At 36.9% G+C, this 21194-nt stretch overlaps 3 protein-coding genes across 3 annotated transcripts; all 3 read right to left on the bottom strand.

The window, feature by feature from the left end:
- Positions 1 to 1366: 1366 nt before the first annotated feature.
- On the bottom strand, positions 1367 to 5319 carry LOC108664313 (oxidoreductase HTATIP2-like). The gene is made up of 4 exons (XM_018150881.2): positions 5050 to 5319; positions 4438 to 4621; positions 3936 to 4048; positions 1367 to 2952 (listed from the first exon to the last, which is right to left on the bottom strand). Exons 1-4 carry the CDS (start codon positions 5284 to 5286, stop codon positions 2782 to 2784), a joined length of 705 nt encoding a protein of 234 aa, XP_018006370.1. The 5' UTR covers positions 5287 to 5319; the 3' UTR covers positions 1367 to 2781.
- An 8906-nt stretch (positions 5320 to 14225) lies between these two features.
- Positions 14226 to 16114, bottom strand: LOC108664311. Its single transcript, XM_018150879.2, has 3 exons — positions 15937 to 16114; positions 15619 to 15791; positions 14226 to 15334 (listed from the first exon to the last, which is right to left on the bottom strand). The coding sequence occupies exons 1-3, from the start codon at positions 16076 to 16078 to the stop codon at positions 14810 to 14812; spliced, it is 840 nt and encodes a 279-aa protein (XP_018006368.1). The 5' UTR covers positions 16079 to 16114; the 3' UTR covers positions 14226 to 14809.
- A 108-nt stretch (positions 16115 to 16222) lies between these two features.
- LOC108664307 lies at positions 16223 to 20874 on the bottom strand. Its single transcript, XM_018150875.2, has 7 exons — positions 19755 to 20874; positions 19309 to 19588; positions 18930 to 19101; positions 18549 to 18603; positions 17967 to 18001; positions 16684 to 17845; positions 16223 to 16263 (listed from the first exon to the last, which is right to left on the bottom strand). Exons 1-7 carry the CDS (start codon positions 19945 to 19947, stop codon positions 16223 to 16225), a joined length of 1938 nt encoding a protein of 645 aa, XP_018006364.1. The 5' UTR covers positions 19948 to 20874.
- Between the last annotated feature and the right edge of the window lie 320 nt (positions 20875 to 21194).

Here is a 21194-nt window from a genome sequence, read left to right as displayed (position 1 = left end):
ACTATTTAAATCTCAACTAAATTGAGGAAATATACATTTAACACAAAATTTATTATTTGGAACGTCTGGTAAGTCAAAATACAAATGTCGCTAAATATTCAAACGCTAAAATACTGTAATGATCAAAGGGGAAAAACAATTAATTTAAAAAAATGTATATTTTGCTGTCCTCGAACGTAGTCGGTGGCGATTGTTTGTAGGTCATTGTGCATAGAAAATACATCATAAATTAATAATATACGGACAACCGAGAATGACAATTCGGATGCTAGAGGGAAAGCAGAAAACGGAAGAAATCACTCGAATACAATATCGAATATGTCATCCGTAGTCTAGAACTGGCGGGAAGAAATTTCAGTGTAAAAAATGAGTAAAGGACCAAGTAAGCATAACACTAAAGAGAAATAGACCATTTATATCGAACCCGAATACTCGATAAAATTTCAAGATAGGCATTATATCTCTTACCTTTATTCAACAGTTGCTGGTTTCAACCATAATGACACCAGCCTTGTCGCATTAAATGACAATGAAATGTTGATTGATGGGGATGGACGGCTCCAATGTTTAATGAAAACTATGCATCAAAGCCGAGCCTAAATGTTACATCGTCCCATAAATTTGAAACAATGAAGAACTTCAATCTAGACTAAACATCTGATTTAAACAAGTGTGTTGATATCAATACTTTACTAAACTTAAATCACACGCTAGATAATTCGAAAAAATATATAAAACAGAAAGCACATAAACAATATTAATACTCTTAGGAACGCGTAGTTTAGTTAATAGTCGTTAATACATAATTAAAGTCCAAAAATATCAGAAACGCGAGGACTAAAAAACTATGGCTCACAAAACAGTCAAACTTATCTGGTTTTAATGTAAAAATAGAGTTAATAAAATCGACTATTAAGAACTATCTTTCACTAGCCTGATTTTATTCGATACTTTTTTCCAGTCTTCACATTATTTAAGGTAATTGTCAAGGACTACTCTGCTCATAGTATACTATGTGAAAGGAAGGAGCACAGAATAAGTCCAACACCAAGCTAGTCAGCGCAACGGAGGCGAGGAGCAACAGGCTGAGTAAGCAAGCATCTCAGAGAGACGAATCATCTCGACATAAAAACTCAATACATGACGTTATCCTCACAATGATTCGTTGGCCTGGGTAGATCTTCTCAAAATGTGACGTTCAAGAATCGACCAATAATTCAGCAATAAGCAAAAACTAAAAAAAACTGCAATCAAATGACATAAAGCAGACACGCGGAAAAAGATAATTTAAAATGAAATCACCAGCTCAACAACAGACGTAATTAAAAAAAAAAAAAAAAAAACTCGAAATTATGCGATAAACGTGTAGCATACATTTTTTTTCATTAAATTACGACCAACCATTTCAAAATTTTGGTGAACTAGGCAGGCGTCCAGCAACATGGTTATCGTGTTCTCACAATGAATAGGTACTAATATTGTAACTAATTTTCTTATCCTGGACACAACGCATTTCACCTTGCACCTGTCAGACAGGTGCGTTTAACTAATAAACTGAGATTAAAGCCAGGAAGAATCTGGATCACCGAAAGATAGACGTTTCCTTCCGATTCTTTTAAGCGTCGCAAGTGTCAGCCAAGACTATAGGAAAGTAGTACGAACTCAATCAAAGACGCGTTCATCCAAGAAAACGTAAAAAAATATCGCAACTGATACGAACCAAAAGAAGTTCCAATCAAAATATACATATGTAACCGGAATATGTAACCAAATCCGTTACTATATAAAATTGAATATTCTCCTTCAGCTTATACTTACTAAAACCAGCTAGTAATGCTACAGGTGAGCAATTAACTAATTGTTGCAAAAATGGAGATAAAGTTGAGCTGTCAGCAACGAGAGCTAGTTAGGATCTTGTCCTTATGCATCAACATAAATGTAGCAATAATAAATAGGATCTAAGAGTTGGCTACTGATGGCACTAGAAATTCTGATGAGCTACGCATTGTAAGTGATGCTTGAGCTCCTGGGAAACATGGAACAGAAATTTGCAAACATTATGTCTTTTGGTGAAGGTATTTCAAAATCCTAGGTCTCGTATAACCGACGTCATAATCTTTACAGCGCAAAGTTCCATCACGAAAGAATTATATGAACTCATTCCGACACCTTATAAAATAATAATTTATGCAGCATAAATGGGAACTAATGCAACAAAGATTTCATTAACACTCAACTAACACATCAAGCATAAGATAGCTGCGACACCAACAATGCAGTGAGATTAACCACTAGCAAGGCACGGATCTTGTACACAAACTAAAGAACATTATTAAACACTGAACAAATTTACCATTATGGAGCGAGTATAACGATGAATTTTCTGCTCTGACACAAGCTGCCAGTCTAACCAATATGAAAGACAAAACTTTAAGTCAACGTACCTATCACAGAAGAAAAAAAGCGGTGCTGAGTGCATGCCCAGTTAAAAATGATTATGGTTGAGGAAGACTGCACTAGAGATTATACTCGATTATATGTGCACTTGATAGTATAAGTAGAATAATACAAAATTCGTAAACAAAAACTAAATGAGTAACAAGAGTCTATAAATGCTATTCATACACGTGAGCATATCTATTGATATACACGATTATAAAGAGATGTAGTAACTTGCAGTTTCCAGTTTTCCATGCACAACCATGAGAATGCAAATTCAGGAATGACTAAAACTGATTATTTTCTGGCATAAAATATTCTCCTAAGAAACAGTGCCTACAACTAATCAATGCCAAGCCTGAGAATGTCATCGTGTGTTATTATTTCCTTTAAAGGAGCGTTGTTCTCGGAAGGGCGCTCGGGAGGACACAGGGTGTTCGTGACCATGGCTTTGGCGACAGTTTCAACAGGCACACTCATGCGGTTGCGCCAATCAAAACCCTTTGCCAGAGTCTGCGCAAAAACAAGAATATAATTTAGCCTTTGTCATTGATGTAATAAGTATTTATTTTGTATTGAAGTAATATTACTGCTAAGATCAGAGTGAAGAAACAGTCACAGATATATTGAACAAGTACCAATAGTAATATCATTTTTATTATACCTCAGACAAAATGTAAATTTCTGCAATTAATACAAAAATTTTCTAGTAAATATAACAATGAAGCCAAGTGGAATTTATTTCACATGAACTTCCTCAAAAATTATTTAAATTACCTGAAAGAAAGTTACAATCATACAATGAAGTCCGCAGGTGATAAAACTATCAATCTAAATGATATTTCAGCCAAATTTGATGAATAAGAGATTATTCATTCTATTACAAACAATGCAAGTAAAAATTATTGCACTTAGAATTTGATGACATTCTGCCACAAAACAACATAAACAATGCAGCATACATTTAAGTTAGTCCCTAAATGATAAGCTAAGAGATGAAATTGTACAAGAATAAATGTGATTTTCCCTGTCAAATAACAAATGAAATGACAAATAAAATTTAAAGTAATCAATCCTAATGATAAAGTAGAAAGGAAAGACATTATTGGAATGTGTACTTCTATTATTTCAGCCTCAATGAAGGATATGTTCTTCTATCAATAATATGTTCTTCTATCAATAATATGTTCTTCTATCAATGATATGTTCTATCATTTCAGCTCAATCACTTCTATCATTTTCAGCCTCAGTGATATGTTCTTCTTTCATTTTCAGCCCAATCACTTCTATCATTTTCAGCCTCAGAGATATGTTCTTCCATCATTTTTAGCCCAATCACTTATATCATTTTCAGCCTCAGAGATATGTTCTTCCATCATTTTCAGACTCAGTGATATGTTCTTCTATCATTTTCAGCCCTATTACTTCTATCATTTTCAGCCTCAGTGCTATGTTCTATCATTTCAGCCTCATGAGCTGATCTATGAAGCATTTACCTGAGCAACTCCCTCCAGGAGTCTCCTCTCCCGACGCTCGCATAGCAGCAGACCGGGACGGTAAATGGAGACTCGGTCAAAGTTCAAAGCAGCCACGCCTTCCTCAGCCTCTCCTGTAGTTTATTGCAGAATATAGTATCTATATGTTGAGCATAAACAGAAAAAGTTTAATCATCTTGTAGTTTATTGGAGAATATATTATATATATGGTGAGCAGAAACAAAAAAGTTCATATGGTGAGCAGAAACAAAAAAAGTTCAATCATCCTGTAGTTTATTGGAGGAAATAGTATAAATATGGTGGGCAGAAACAAAAAAATTTCAATCAAAATTTCCACACACAGCAAGCCAATTGATTGGGAATTTGAGTACATATTAATATTCATGAAGTTCTAACACATTGGAAGGACAAAATGCATGTAAAAATAATTTCATCTTAAATTGAACCTATTAAATTTGAAAGTAGAACATGACCAATATTCAACTACCATTGGAAAGCAAACCTTTGATTTTTTGGTAGAGAAACATTGAATCCTTATTTGCCCCATGAGATGTGACAAGATGGAAGTGTGAGCACCCGGCCTTCTTCAGGATTTCAGCAGAAGTCAAGACATAGTCACGATCTACTTTAATGAAGCCATCCTTGCCAGCCTTTCCTCGAGTAGTACCCAAACAGCAGTAGGCAACCTGATGATGGGAGTAGTGTCATATTGAGAACCAAATGATCAATTAATTTCTAGTTTTGTGAAAAAAAGACAGTAAACTTCATCTTAGTTAATTCTAATGAGAAAACAAAAGTGCAAAATAACAAATTGGCAAGTTGTCATGACTTGTAACCAAAACAAACTGAAGTCTTCCTTATAAACACACTCACCTCTCACCTTTCTCAGCACACTCACCTCTCACATTCCTCAGCACACTCACCTCTCACCTTTCTCAGCACACTCACCTCTCACCTTTCTCAGCACACTCACCTCTCACCTTTCTCAGCACACTCACCTGTCACCTTTCTCAGCACACTCCCCTCTCACCTTTCTCAGCACACTTACCTCTTTCCATTCTCAGCATTCACCTTTCTCAGCACACTCACATCTCACCTTCCTCAGCACACTCACCTCTGTGTCTGTGAAAGCTTCTTCAAACTCATGAAGCTTATCAAAATCAACTTGTTTAAAAACCAGTTTGTCTGATTGAATTTCATCAAATGCACGTCTGCCAAGCACTGTGACTCTGGTAAATGCGGGATGGGTGATCAGTTGTTTAACAAGTTCCCGCCCTACTTCTCCAGTACCTCCCAGAACAAGGGCTCTAAATGTTTTGGATTCCATGCTTAACAAGATCTGAAAAATCATTAACTAGAGATCTGTCTCATTCTGTTGGATGGAAATAAAGAAAAATCTTTTCTGTCAAAATTTTTTTTTCAAATTTCAATGCCAAGCAGCAAGGCATGAGCAGTTTTATGAGTGGTGACTGGGACTTATGAGGCATTGACAATGCCACAATGGTACATGACTTTAATATATACTGATACTAGTACAGTGGTGAAAACTGCTGTAAATGAATTTTAGCTCAAGATATTGATGTCATTTCAAGCTCTCCATCAGCCACATTGACCTTAAATTGTAGTCCAGTTTAGTTTAGTGGCCAAATGCCAACTACCATCAAACAGTAATAAGGGATGGTTTCAAGCATTTTTTGATGATAACTTCTTACTGTTGAACATTTAATAAACAAGTTTTGGTTCATTTTAAAGCTTTGTGAGGGCTATCAAAAGGCATCCTAAAAAAATTCCATATGCTGTTGGTAAGGTGTCAGGCACAAAACAAAATCGTCCCAAATTACCCCTGGAACGAGGTAATCTGGAAGACCGGGACACTTGAAATAGAACTCAATTTTAAAATGTTTGAAGCATACAAAGTGTACTCATTCATTACACTGGTATTACTTTAGATCAGTGGTTCCCAAACTTTTTCTAGCGCCCCCCACAGACACATATAAAAACATACGCCTCTTTATTGAAATTTAGTACGCTGCAATAGAAAAGAAAGGTAAAACACAAATGTGTATTTCACAGATGGAACCCCACTTAGCAAACCAATATGTTTTTCAGCTGTTTCAACTGTTTCAACACTAGAAACCTAGGACGCCTTGGGCAAATTTATGGCCAGACTCGTGGCCGGTCTCACGACCAATCTCCAAATTCAATCATCAAGGAATATCTCCCAAACTAATGAACGCAGCTCAATGAAACTTAGAACATGTCCTCATCATAAACTAACTGTGATGTTAAGCATGCAAAAATTTTTAAAATTTATTTTGCATTTGTGAGTTATATTGCGATACAGGCCAAAATTTGCAGTGATCAAAGAATTTCTTTCATTTTGAATGTACATTCCTAACTACAAAACAGTGATTTTTTAGATTTAAACATTTTTACAACACTTCTCTTTAACTTCACTTCTTGTTTGTCTGTTTGTCTGTCTGTCTGTCTGCTACAAATCTTGTAATCGAAATTTGACACACTTCTACTTATCCTAGCGATCTGAAATTTTGCATACTTGTTTAAAGTTGGAGACAATGCATGAATCAAATGTCAAAATAAATGATTCAAAAAGTTAATTTTTTTTCAATATTAAAAAAATTGAAAAAATAATTTTGTCAGCTACAAATCTTATAACTGATATTTGACACACTTTTACCTGTCTAATTGATCTGAAAATTTGCACACTTGTGTGAAGTCAGAGGCAATGCATGAATCAATTAATAGAATAAATAATTTTGAAAGAAAAAAATTATATATTAAAAAAAAGTTATATATTAAAAAAAAGTTATATATTAAAAAAATTGATAATTAATTTTTTTGAGAAATTCATGGTACATCTTTAAGATTGGAGACACTGGATTCTTTGGAAGTGTTGTCTTTAAAAAGTAATTTTTAAACGTACGGTATATTATTTCATTCAACCTTCGTTTGCGAGATTTTTTTATTTCACCATCATTCTTGATTTCACACTTCCTTATATTCGGCCCGTATTGCTGGGTAATTTGTCGCTTAAATTCGAGATGATCAAAAAATTTCTTCTTAACTACTGAACAGATTTCAACGAAACTCTGTATATAAATATCTAACCTCACAACGCTGATGTTTAGCTTGTCACTATTTTTCTAATTTGCTTTTGTTCGCGAGTTATACAGATATAGGAGAAACGACCGGCCGTTTTAACCAAGAGCCGTTTACGTATAGCCGTGTAACTCGCAAACGAAGGCAAATTGAAAAAATGTAACAAGCTAAACATCACCATTGCTGAGGTTAGGTATTTAAATACTAAGTTTTGTTCAAATCTGTTCAGTATTTTAGAAGAAATTTATTGATTACTGCAAATTTAAGCATGTATTGTTGTTTAAATCATGAATGAAGGTGAAATGAAGAAAAAAACTTGTGAACAAGGCACAATAGAAAGAATTTCACAAGCTAACATTGTCGTTCGGTAGTTAGGGTTGTAAATTCAAAATTTTGTCCAAATTTGTTCAGTAGTTTGGAAGAATTCCTTGATCACTGTGAATTTCAGCCCGTATTGCCATATAACTGTGGCAAAAACAAATGAAGGCAAAATTCAAAAAATTTTCATGAGCTGAACATTACCGTTAGGTCCTAATTAATACCTGTACTACTACTAAGTTTCATTGAGCAAGTTCATTAGTTTGAGAGATATTCCATGATCGTTGAATTTAGAAATTGGACGTGAGACTGGCCGCGATACCGACCGTAAATTTGTCCAAGACGTAAACCAAGAAGAAGTTAAAAGAAAACAGATCTGTTTGAAAAAACCAGCACAGGGAGTCATGATGTGCTGCACCTATTGTGTACAAATCATCAAACAAACGTTCGGATTTCGACTTCAGACTGCCCCCCGGGGCCTCCCCCATATCCCCCTCTTCTTCCTCACTGCCCCCCAAAACCTTTCCACCGCCCCTAGGGGGGTGATATCGCCCACTTTGGGAACCACTGCTTTAGATTAAGTGCATCCAAAAAGTTTTTTTAATTATATGTTTTTTGGGGAGTAGATAAAGAATCTGAAATCCGTTTTTGGAGGTCGACATCAGAAAACCAATTTTTTTCTGATTTTTTACATATTTTCTAAGATAAAATGCCAGTTAAATCTTCGCCCCAAATATGTGAATTTATAGCATTTTCAACTTAGTCTCAGTGACCCATATACTCTTGCAACCACGACATTGCAGGCAACCACGGTTAGGTTAGGTTATATTAGGTTAGGTTTTTTTGCCAATTTTTGCCAGATTTTTTTGACGAATTAGAGCCTTGGGGAAAAAAAAATCAATTTTCCAATGCCGACCGCCAAAAACGGATTTCAGATTCTTTATCTACACCCCAAAAAACAAATAATAAAAAAAAAACACCTTTTGTTTTGGATGCACTTAATCTAAAGTTTTACCATTATACCTACTAACACTACTCTGAAGTCCTCCTCTTCCTTTGTAATTTGTAAATGATGTAGATGTAGTATAAATAACATTTTCTGTGGATTTTTATGTGTTTTTCCTTTATTGATATGATATTACCATATCAATACAAATTACAATATCATATTATTGATGTGATTATCATATCCATTGAATTCCATTCCATATTACCATATCCACATGCCATTGTGCATTTACAAGGACTTTGTCCATAGCAAGCTTCATATTAACAGCCATGTTGTATTGTTGCATTTCTTCTGTATCTGTGATCTAACAGGACGCAGGACGGCTTGTAATTTTGCACCATTGTAATTGAGTCAAGTGAATTCACTATATAAAAAAAAGATCATAAAAACATACCTGAAACAGAAAGGAATCTTTTGGTGACAATAATCAACATAAGTCAAAATTCATATTTTTAAGAAATAAATAATAGTTTAGGTTAATTACTTTTCATTCTGGGTTGCCCAGGACCCCAGTGCTGCAGTGCACAATATATCTATGGTATCTTATTGGTATTGCTATCAGCTATCATTGCTAGCTATGCACAATTTTATGATGACTAATGTCTAATGATGCATTAATTTTTTGTTAAGTGATTTTTTATTTTTCTTGCTTAGCAAGGTAAATGTAATCAAAATTTTTTATTGTTACTCAATTGATTTTATGGTTAACTGGAGCTTTGCTAACAAAGGTTCTACTGTAAATGCATTTTAGAGGTGTCCCTTATTACCCCAGGCAGCTAGGCCCAGGGGGGCAGTGTCCCTTATTTCCCTGTAGTGCATAAAATAACCGCCATTCTTTTTCAAATGAGGTACGCAAATTCCATCTATCACGTTTGTATACCAACACCTGTGTGCAACATTTATGCAAGTAAAATTTTTCGATAAGGCAAATTTTTTTTTTTTGCTACAAACCTAAAACCTTAGCAGAGCCAAGAGTTACTTTTCCAAAATTGCACTTTTCACACTTTTTTCAGGAATTTTTAAAAGGTAGTAATTAGTAAATGTAGCCAGTAAGGCTGTAAGTATGATTTCCTAACTACCGTAACTAGCTTTATGCTACATACCTAGCCTAGGAGGCTAGGTTATCAGCCTACTAGGTAGCGTAGCTATTAAAAATGTTAAACTTTATGCCACCATTTTTAGTTTTGCAAGATTTTTATTAGTTTAGCTGCCACAACATTTCTAGCCATGGTCAGGAAGATGTGCCAGGTGCGCAGAAATTTATAAAGTCATTTTAACGACCTGCGCAGTGCGCTGTACTATGCCAGTAAAAAATGCGCCGTACTTTTAGAAAGCTAAAATAGTTCAAATATGGACGCGCGGCAACGCAAATTATGTAATCACACTGACCGTACACACAAACGTGTATCTGCATTGTGTTGTGGTTGGATACGAGTTAACTACATTGCTAACGCGTCAACTCAGGACTCAGGTTCTAAGAGTCAGCACAGTAATGAATACTCATTCATAGATCACAATTCAATTGGACATGAATTACAGAACTAAAGAAGGCAACATGGCTTTAGATGTGCCATCAGTGCCTTCTAATGAATGACTGGACTGGTTGCGGCAAGTACTGTAGGGTATAAACCTGTACGTCAACAGTACGATCCTGCATGCCAATGTTGGGACTACATTTCCGACATCCTCCCGGCCGGCAAAATTGACACGATCAATACCTAATAACAGTGTGCATAAATGGACTATACAAATTAGGTCAATATGGCATAATTACAGGGCCTAATTATACTATGCGATACAAAATATGAATATATATATTTGCAAGATAAGTCAATGGTCTGTCGTTTATTTTCGCTTCATTTGAGCAATTATGGTTTCCAAATCTGGGTGCGTTATGTTATGTCATGCGTACTTTGAATGTGCAAAAATTATAACTATCATATGAAAATTGTTACGTATGTTATCATAGCACGAATCGCAATAGAGTATCAAGATTGCAGTTCTGCCACCACCCTTCATTGAATTATCCCGCCTTTTTCTAAAATTCAATAAATTCTCTTCCAGCTCCAGCAAAGTTTGCAAAATTCATTAGCTGCATAAAATACTCTCTGCTGTGGTGTTCGAGTTCCAGTTGACATGACAATAATGATGACATCCGTTTGCATGTTAAATTAAATAGAAGCACTTTTGTTAAATGTTAACAATTAGATTGGGGTTATTTCATCAAGTGGTAAACTTGCGGTTCCAAAAATGGCAGGAAAGCTCTAATCGCGCTGCTCTGAAGGCAATCTATATAAATAATAATATAATATAATACACGCCTACACTGGAGGAAGTTCAAACTTCAGAGGTGGAACTTATCAGTTATAACTTAATGCAGTAAATTTGCAGTAAGTCAGAAAATACCAGAAAAATACCAGATTTAGGCATATATACCAGATCTAAAATATTCATACCAGACACCTTCTGAAAATACCAGATTTGTGAAATCTGGTATAGAAATATACCATCTGGCAACGCTGGCTTCAGTGTTACTTGAAATCTACAGACGATGTTGCCATAAGGCATTCCCATTCCATCCAGATGAAAACTGTGTCTAAATCAGAGCTGTGTCGGACTCAGACGGCTCCGCGGCCCGCGCCGATAGCTGTGCGGTGTGGAATCGATGACCGTGATTTGCGCAAACGCCTGCGCAAAGAAAATATAATTAGATTGCATTGTGCGAACTGCGCTGACCTAGGGCTTCAAAAAACTATTCATGTGTGGGAAATTTCCCCGTTTATATACATCTTCCTAACTTCCTGAGTGTGGTAAATGGTAATCAGTTTAATTAAATTTTTTGACCATGAATCCAAAGTAATACATGAAAATCATTTTTAGGATTCCATCAAGCATCTGCATGTGTCATGCAACTGCAAGTCAAGGCTCAGGTGTACAGGTAGAATGTTGAAGTAGAACAACTCTTACATTTAATGAAATTATTGATCTTCACTTTGCTCCATTTTTTTCCAAACCATTGTGATCCAAAATCCAGTTAGTTTAGTGGCCAAATGTTTACTTCGATTTTTTAATCAAACAAAAATTTATGACATTCGAGCCGCGAGATTTCATACCTACTGAAATTATATGATATTAGAGCCGCGATATTTCAGACAAAAATAGGACTTTTCCAGACTAGATCTCAAAAGAGACGAAGTGACAAGGAGGCTGGAGGGACAGGTGAAAAGCAACAGAAACAAAGACACTCGAACAAGAGGTTGCTTACACGGGACGTTGACTGCCCGCACCGTCCGCACAAGAGAGACAGAGAAGAGAAATGGAAGGAATCCTGCCTACATAATAACTTAACCCCACAACTGAGACCTACAGTCAGACTCAGACACCGTGAGCTCAGCGGTGGGGCCGTTGGGGGCTTGGGGCACTCAGGGTCAGGAACAATCCCCCTAGGAGCGTGAAATTCCATAGGACTTCTGACGAGCACAGACACCCGTCAGAAGTCCCCCCTGAGGGGGTCCAAAATCCAAATCATTGTCAAATGACACATGTCAATAATTTATAGGGCTAACAGGTGCAACATGAATGATGAAATTATGAAGGCTCAAGTCAAGGCTGATAGCAGATTAGCAGGCATGATAACAATAATTATATAGATCAGAATAAATTTTACAATGAATTGGGCCCTGACTTTTGAGTCTTGACTAGGCTAAGACGGAGTCTGAGAGTAAAACAGGGAAGCGGGCAAGCGGCACATCACCGCCAGTCCGCCACACATGACGCTTCAGAATACAATACCTAGTGGCTAGTAATAAAGAAACCTTGTTCAAGTTGTATGATTTATGACTATATCCAATCATTGCAAAACAAATGGATAAATTAACATTTATTGCAAATTCAGATTGTCTGCTTATGCTGTTATGCACGAGTGGAGTTACGGTTAAAAAATTAGGGAAGAAATCCAAAAGAATGTTCCGTTTCTGAATGTTCCGTTTCTGTTTAGCACCGGTAGCGGTCATTTTTGACCGTTTTTCATGAAAACTGTACTACCGGTACATGTTACTGTTAGTATCAACCCTTTGAATAGATTACTACACAAAATATCAATTAATAAGACAAATTTCTACAATTTTTCAGCTAGAAACCCTGCTAACAATGCAAGGAGCTTCCCCTACAAAAAAAAAGTCGTAGAATGGACAGGATTCAACGATTCTCGGTATAACAATATGGAGCATTCACGGATTTGGGGCGTGGTGGCTGTGACTCTGAAAAGAAGCATTATTCCGGAGGGAGTCAGAGGTCTTTTCAACGGCCATCTGCAACACGTCTAAACATCACCGTTAGGCTCTAATGATTATGTGTACCAAGTTTCATCAAGCTACGTTCAGTATTTTGCGAGATATTCCACGCTCACTGAATTTGGAATCACGGCCGCGAGACCGGCCGTGAGAGAGGCCGCGTTTTTGTCCGAGACGTATCTGAACGCATCACATGTTCGTTGACTCGTTACTAGGAGAGAAAAGGGAGGGTGAGAGGTGACAGCAACCTTAGCTACTAATCTTGAACAAACCGCAGACAGAATAGGACTAATAAATGCAAGTTAAACTACAAGATAATATAACTACTTTTTTTTACTCATTCACAATTTAAATTAGGCATTGCTTCGTGATCTTAAGTGAGCAACTGTCAGGTGACAATGTTGATACCATTCGTCCCTGGATATTTCCTGTGCGAAGTGTCGGCATTGAAGAAATAGGCCCATGGCCTGTTGCCGATTCCTAAACTTTTCGTGACTTGATTCACAAGGGATCCGGCCTTTGGAACCCGATCTTTCCATAACTGGCGATTGATTGAGATAGCTGCTGGACTTATTGCCTGGTCTGTAACTTGCTGGGCATTTCAAGACTGAATATATGCTATAATCCAAAAGTTTATTCTATAATCGTTTACGCTGTTCCTCTATATCCTCGGATCCCGCTACAATAGATTCATCCCTCAGGTCATACTTAATTACGATTCAATATCGCATCGTCCACTACCAAATCTAAACCGATTTATTCCGATGTCAAGAATAGCATTTGAGGTGTTTATACACAAGGAAAGTATTATCAGATGGCATTATAGTCAAGTTATTTCTACTTCAAATATCAGGCTAGGCAGAATTCTATTTTATCGTGGAGTTTCACGGGTTCTAAGTGACATAATAAAGTTGAGGTATGTGAATTCAAATGTGCAATGGTTCGACTAGAACCACTCAAGATTTTTTGTACAGAATTTTTCTCTATATTACACATGACGATTATACAAACAATTTTAATTCTTCGTACTGAAATCCATTGCGGACCACATATCGCACCTCAAGGGAATAGAAGTAAATTGGTCCCTTCTCCATATTTCAATCACTTGCGCCATTGTGTGTGGGGCGCAGCTGGAAGCCTGATCTGTTAATCCTTAAATAACTTTCTATGGAAGGCATTGACGCAAGACCACCGTCACCGATTCAGTTTGAGGATACATTTTCAACTGAATGACCTTAATGCGAGGTCAATATTTGGACAAATTAGAGTGCGCTATTAGCATAGCAATTAGACTGGGGAGGAGGAGGGGCCCGGTGGTTTCAGTTAAGAGTACTAAGGTTGGAGCAGAAAGGTGTAAGTTTGAACCCAACTGTGTGCCAGTATCAGGTCTGAAGCGGCGTGGAGGCCGGGTCCGGGTGATGAGGAAAGGCACTATGGAACTTTGGAAGCAGTGAGTTGCGTGTTTGAGACCCGCAACAAAATGTGAATGTTCTGCGATGTTGAGAATCGTCTGAATCGACGACAGGTTCAAGGCCTAATGAACGCTGAAACCGCTATTATAAATTGATACATTAAGATCGAAAAGAACTATTCAAAACAAGTACAGCAATCAGCACAATTAACAAGTTTCAGCTTTTTTCCGAACATTTCTCAACAAGCAAGCAGGAAGAGTGGAAAACAATTAAACGCAGTTTGAAAAATAACTTGACTGTTCTTATTAGGTTCTAAAGAAAATTAGAGTATTACAGTACCAATACAGGCTTGTGACTAGTCGAGGAACGAAAATAACGGACAAACGATTTAAAGTTTGCAATCATGCACAAAACTGTTTTTCTAAATGCATAACTAACTAAAAGTTTAGAACCAGCATTAAAATTAAACTGACCTTTCACTTTCAGTAACATAAACCTAAAATATACAATGAAGAATGTATGCTAAATAAGTAGTATTAAGACGAAAATGATTGGCTGGTAAATATTAATACATCGAACCCTTGCAAAAGAGCGGCAACTACAAGGGCAAAAATATAACAAAACTAAGATTAGGAATGAACAATATCAGATCCTATGCTCATGAAATAATAAAATTAATGGTAACGTTATGCACTAAATTTCCGTTATTCACTAATTCCATGACTAAATTTTGAAGTACAGAAGAACAAGAGGCATCTTCAACATGAAAATGTGTTCACAACACTCCAAGAGTTCACTAAATGTACGCTGTTTACCGGTCATCATTTTGCGATCTGAAGAAAATCGCGCAGTGCACGCGGTCAAATAATCCTTAGCGAGAGCTCTACCATAAACATCATAGAAAATCTCATCAGCGAGTTGTGGAGGATCTTGGCAATCAGAAGAGCAACTACTGCTTCTAGAACCGAAAGAACAATCATTCTCTGAAAGAGAATTCCCTCTTCTGTCATGATTAGCGGATAACTTTTTCCTCTTGAGACTTTCGATTGTGGCTCGTCTCACGACATGAATGGCTCCTGTGAATTGAATGTACGACATGATTTTTTGAAATAGCACAGAGACTTTCTCCCTGTGATTGAGGTCAACCTGGCGACCAGTGCAGCAATTTGCCTCCCCATTTACCGACATGGTCCCTTCGCCGCGTGTGGAATCACGGCAGGCACAGCATTCGTCAGAAAGAACTTTAATCTGAAAAATCATTTCATGAAAAACATTTTTAAATATAAAACACATTAAAAGAATAAAACACAGTGTGCATAGCACGCTAATCAATACATTAATTAGAAATATTAAGAACTTTCGCGCGAAGCATATTTAATGTGAAAAGAAGGGTTCCATTAATCTCCAAATTTTTTGAATTCATTTATTTTCCAAAAAGGCAAACACACTATGGAAATATTTATTTTTACTTCAACATCTCGAAAGTAGTTATGTTGACGATGTAAATCGACAGAAAAACATTTCAGGTTTACCATGTTTTGTAGGACACTGAGTCCCACGCCCATAACAACGGGCACGGATTCATTGTTGTTGTTGTTGCTGCTCGCGGGTGAGTAGATCGAGAGCAACAAATTCGAGAGAAAATAACGGTGGCGAGATACTGGAACTTCCCGCACGAGGTTGTAGATCTTGACGAACTTCATACCTGCAAACAAGAGATATAATTTATGTGTTATACTTAAGACACATGAAGGCCACCCAACCGCACATGCATAATAAAAATCTCAAAGTAATATTTCAAGCAGTGCAATGCTTTATAAGTAGCGCTTTTGGAAGCCTTCTCCAGATACCTTTGATCTCGACAGTCATGGCGGTGACGAGAGGTGCGAGGCGACTGTCCTGGACGGAAAGCGCTCCAGCGAGCAGCTCTTCCATCTTTTCTGCCTTAACAGGAGCTTGCTGGCCATGATATAGCCACACCAGCTCAAGCATCAGCGCTATAAACCTCTGTAAAGATATACAAATTACGAGTTCAAGAAGCTGTTACCCAACAGTAGAATGGCAGCTCCTTCCGAAAATCACCTTTTTTATATGCAAACATAATTACCTATTATGTACTCAAAAATTGAGAATGGTTTAGCTGAACATACCCAGAATGATTCTAATTCCAGTGGTATCTGTAAAGACAAGCACAACCAAAATACCAAAAAAAAAAAGTTTGATCCAGACGAGTAAGAATCTGTCTCTTATACACATCTAGATGTGTATAAGAGACAGCTGTATAACTCACGAATGAAAATTAAATGTAAAAAACATTTACGAGCTGAGCATCTCGGTTAGGTCCTAATGAATACATGTACCTTGTTTCGTCGAGCTGCATTCATTACTTTGGGTGATGTTCGTTATTCATTGAATTTGAAGATATTCCTTGGAGACCGGCCTTAAAATTGTTAGAGAATAGAGATAACTAATTAAGTGCATACCCTTGCTGACTGAATCGACACTTCTCCGAACCCGCCTGCGAACTCGAGCAACTGAAACACTCATAAGTCCTTCAATACCTGTCTCTTATACACATCTAGATGTGTATAAGAGACAGCAGTAAAGACTGGCTTCAGTGCTTTTTTGAACTCTGCAGTAGGGAGCAAGCACAGGATCAAGCTGAGTCGGGAAGCAACAGTCAAAAGAACTTCCAAATATTTCACGACAAGAATAACTTCTTTCCAAAAATTTCCCCATCATATTGCGTGTTAACCAATGAGGAATTCTTCCTCCGGTGAAACCATTTTCTGAATTGGAAGACATAGACAACGACGAATCAACAGAGGTATTGACAAGGCCTTCAGTTGGTGCCTGGCAAGGAGGGGCAGAAGGAGCTGAAGCAGGACTGGAACACGTCAGAGGAGGGATGGTACCATTAGGAGGCAAATCTAATGCTTTGTTTACTTCAACATTTTCTTTTGTGTCCAACTCAATCTTGAGAGGTTCTAATTTAACATTAAACTTCTTGTCATCTTCAGCATCAGGAGTTTCCAACTTCAAGGAAGAAATTGGGTTAGCTGAAGCAGATCCCAAGTTATGTGCTGCAAGTACTTTTTGGAGGCCTTTCTCAAACTTGAGCAGCCCTAGCTTCAAATTAACGTCTTCACTCTTTAGATTGAGCTGGCTTACAGATGGCTTTGAGTCAAACAGAGCTTTGGGCAGGTTATTAAAAAAACTGCTCTTTGCTACATTTTTTTGCACTTCAGTTATACAACAGTCATCTTCATTCTTCACATCGTGCAAGTTTAAAATTCCTGATCTGCTAGAAGACTTGCCCAAGTAGCTGCAATCTCTTCTATGAGAATTTAGCCCAGAAGGCTGTGTCAAAATTTTTAGCACTTCAATTTCATCATCAATTCCAGTAGAGGTAGTATACGTTGTTTTAGGTGTTGTAGTGGTAGACGAAGTATGTTTCAATTTTTTTGAAGGGTGGTTGTCTTCTTCATCATCACTGACTACAATAATATCAGAGAACAATTTCTGTGGAAGAATTGTCTCACCAGTTAGATTCACCAGTTCATGGGTAGCATCATCAGCTTCATCTAAAATAACGATTTCTTGTACTCTGTTGGGAGGTTTGGACGGAGACAAATATTCTGTGATCGAACCATTATTTTGAATTCTATTACGCCGCAGTAATGTTGTAGGGCGACGAGCTGTAGTTGCAGTGACAGGGGTTGACTTCCTTGGAGTGAATGAAGAGGCTCCATCCAGAATCTGTTTGAAATTGAAAGAAATTAACTAAAATGACAATCTTATTATAATGCCTCAAAATTAGTCATTCTTCAATAGGTAACTATTTAGGCTAATCAGGATATATTATGGCAAGCTCACTCACCAAAGGTTGATCAGCCGATCCAGCACTCTGCATACCTGTCAAAAAAATCAGTGGTAAGCTAAGGATCGTATCATGTTACTAGGAAAATTGTATAGGTACCTATTGTTAATAGCACACGCTTCCAAGATGCTCACCCTATCATGGTTCATCATGGTTCACGCTAGACCGTTACAGCCAGCCCACACCACGTAGGCTACCGGCGCTCCCTGAATCAATCAGTGCGCAGCACAAAGCCATCTTATGACCGAACAAGTGTGATGTCGCAACCACTCGGCAACACCAGAAACCAATCAGATATTAACACCTATAAGTATCAGAACGAAGTAGAATAAAATGAATGAAAAATAATAGCAAAATCACTTGGCAATGCAATTTGAATAAGAGTGTGCAAAGCAAAAATCAAAGAGACCTTGATTCCAAAACTTCAAAGAAGAAGCTCAACTGCGTACTACTTAGCGAACAGCAGCCAACTGCACTTGGGCTGCAGCTTAGTGTAGGGCTGCAGCTTAGTGTAGGTACTATTCAGTAAAATTCAAGAACTAATTTAATTAAATTAGCATCATTAAATTCTAGGATACTTACTTGGCCTACTATGGGCTGGGTAGAGATATGGCTGAATCTTAGCTGGATCATGGCGCTGAGAGAAAAATAGGTCTTTCAATAACATATTGATCATCTATCAGTAAAATTACCACATTCTAATAAAATTAGTTAAAATACCGTAGCATAATGTCCAACAAAGTGACATCCAACAGGAAGCAGATTAATCACAACTGTAACCCAATGAATAATTTTAATGTCACAATGCTTTGAGATTATACTCCAACAATATTTGAAACATCAACAAAAAATTAAAACATCAACTAATTTCAGAACACTTTAACTTTGCACAAGTAAATAGTGTGTTTGATAAAAATTCATATGAATTGAACAGAAATCTATTTTATTTACAGATAAACTCACACATAGCAGTATATCCCTCAAGAAATTGTGATGAGCAATGAGTGTGCCTGGACCCAGGAGAGGTCTTAGCACAGCAATGCTTTCATTATCACACAGCACTAGATTCAGACGATCTCGGGAACATGCGAAATCTGAGCTACTCACAACTTCAGCTCCAGCAGCTGACAATACTCTGTTTATGGACAAAGAAATAAATTACCAAACTAAGCAAATACATTTCTCATATTTGAAAAAATACATGAGGCATCTAAGTCAATAGTCAAACATTAGATATTCATAAAGAAAAAGATTGCATGTACAACTCTTTGATAAATAATTTATTTAATAACTTGTTTCAGATAGATGAAAATTAACCATACTCTGCATTATGGCAGCTTACCTCCTAAATGATCTGCTGTCAGATGATTGTTTGACACGAACATACATTGTCCAGCCCGAGAGGATCCCCCGATGTTTGATGCTGTCAATGCTGGAAGTGTTATTAGCAATCAAGCCAGGCAATGCACATCCTCGTCCAGCAGATTCCATTGCAGCTTTAGCTCTCAGTCTGTGATATCGTGTAATTCCATGGCCCCCCATGCACTCATGAGGTTCTTCAGACACCCAATAGCCACTCAAACAACTTGCCTCCACCCAAGACATGCGCACAATCCATATGCCTTTGAAGTAGAAACATATGTGAATTAGAGGGATAGTTATAGGTAAAGAGAAATTATTTTCTTGATTGTTAATTGGTTAGGACCAAAATATTCCATATCTTAAACAAAATATTCCACATATTAAACAAAATATTCCATATATTAAGGATATAATTAATGAACATACCTGCAGCCAAACAAGCCAAAAGGCGCTCAGTTGGTCTAAAGTGGTCATTCTGAACCACCAAGTGAGTACACTGTTCATTAAACTGAACGTGGTGGAGATCAAGCACTATTCCTTGCAAACCTTGAATCTTTTCAATCAAAGCAGGTTTCAAATTTACAGGAAGGGATGCAAACTGAATCTTTGGATAAGCCATGATGTGAAAATACTAGATTTAAGGATGAAATGCAGATTGAATATTAGAACTGCCATTCATTCTCTGCAGATCTTTGTCAATTGTGACCAGAAAACCTGATTTCAGCACAAGATTCAACAGTATTTTGTTCCAGTTTTTATTTTGTAAAATTAAGAATAATTTTATGAAGGTTTATCTATTCTGATGGTTTAAGGGTCTATATTTCATTTATTATTAGAATTTTCAATACATACCTACAAGTATATTACAAATATTTAACCCTTGATTAAAACAAAAAAATTGTAGCACAGCTGAATTTACATGCTGAAAACATATGCAAACTGAATTTTTATTCATAACTATCAAGCTGAAGAATCTACTTCAAAAAAATAAAACCTGCAAACTTTATGTTGATAAAAAACCAGCTAAAATCAGCCATATGTTTTCATTGGAGAATATTGGGAGCACATCATCTCTGATACAATGGTCATACATTAAAACTAAGATCAAAGTTATTTCACCTGCCCTGCTGGGTTTCTATTTTCATTGACTAGAATGTTTTTCCTCAATGAAATTAATTATTTCTTATCCTTTTATGGTTTTTTGATTTTCCTTGCCTTGTTTCCAATTGATAATCTTAGCTGCAGGGAGAAAATAATGTGATGTTACAACTAAAGAAGCATTTTGATTAGCCAAAAATAATCCAAAATTTAAGCAATGTTTCCTCATCATTGCAGTAACAGGAACATGAATTCATGATTCATAAATGAATTCATAGGTGAAATGTATTTCACTGCTGAAAGGTCAATAAACTCACAGCTCCAGAAATAATGTTCGGTTTGGAATCAATGTACCAGATCAACTGGTTAAACACCCCTAATTCTGTGTACCCACTAAAGATTCATTGGCATAGTAAAACAAAAAAAAATTTTTGTCCAATGACAAAATTAGACAAAGAAATGAAAACCAGACATAACAGTCATGCATGTGTATTGTGCAAGCTAAAATGCTATGACATGAAGCACAAGCTTTTAGAGTTCCACAATAATAAGAGAATTGGTGCTTGGATGTATGGAAGGAATGAATTGAAATGCTCCAAATGCTGTCAGCATTTGGAGCGCAGCCCAGATGAGGGCCCAAATTGACAGTCAACTTTTCCCTGCCCTCCAAAAGGGGGGCCCAAAGCTCAAATTTTTTAGTTCTGCTGGCCTGAGGCTCCCCATGTGTGGGCAGTCTCTCTGTTGCTACTAGTGAGGGATGTTGAGGAG

Source organism: Hyalella azteca, unplaced genomic scaffold, assembly GCF_000764305.2.
Source record: "Hyalella azteca isolate HAZT.00-mixed unplaced genomic scaffold, Hazt_2.0.2 contig13376, whole genome shotgun sequence".
Lineage (NCBI taxonomy): Eukaryota > Metazoa > Arthropoda > Malacostraca > Amphipoda > Hyalellidae > Hyalella > Hyalella azteca.
This window is presented reverse-complemented; position numbering and strand designations above follow the sequence as displayed.

What these genes read in the sequence shown, in the direction of transcription:
- LOC108664313 (XM_018150881.2), bottom strand. Translation starts at nt 5,286, where the DNA reads ATGATTTTTCAGATCTTGTTAAGCATGGAATCCAAAACATTTAGAGCC. An exon ending in TCTCTACCAAAAAATCAAAG is followed by an intron (nt 4,049 to 4,437) that starts GTTTGCTTTCCA and finishes AATAAACTACAG; the next exon opens with GAGAGGCTGAGGAAGGCGTG. An exon ending in TCCTGGAGGGAGTTGCTCAG is followed by an intron (nt 2,953 to 3,935) that starts GTAAATGCTTCA and finishes GTTTTTGCGCAG; the next exon opens with ACTCTGGCAAAGGGTTTTGA.
- LOC108664311 (XM_018150879.2), bottom strand. Translation starts at nt 16,078, where the DNA reads ATGCTTGAGCTGGTGTGGCTATATCATGGCCAGCAAGCTCCTGTTAAG. An exon ending in CATGACTGTCGAGATCAAAG is followed by an intron (nt 15,792 to 15,936) that starts GTATCTGGAGAA and finishes TCTTGTTTGCAG; the next exon opens with GTATGAAGTTCGTCAAGATC. An exon ending in TCAGTGTCCTACAAAACATG is followed by an intron (nt 15,335 to 15,618) that starts GTAAACCTGAAA and finishes ATGATTTTTCAG; the next exon opens with ATTAAAGTTCTTTCTGACGA.
- LOC108664307 (XM_018150875.2), bottom strand. Translation starts at nt 19,947, where the DNA reads ATGGCTTATCCAAAGATTCAGTTTGCATCCCTTCCTGTAAATTTGAAA. An exon ending in GATCGGCTGATCAACCTTTG is followed by an intron (nt 17,846 to 17,966) that starts GTGAGTGAGCTT and finishes AATTTCAAACAG; the next exon opens with ATTCTGGATGGAGCCTCTTC. An exon ending in TGAAGCCAGTCTTTACTGCT is followed by an intron (nt 16,264 to 16,683) that starts GTCTCTTATACA and finishes TTGTCTTTACAG; the next exon opens with ATACCACTGGAATTAGAATC.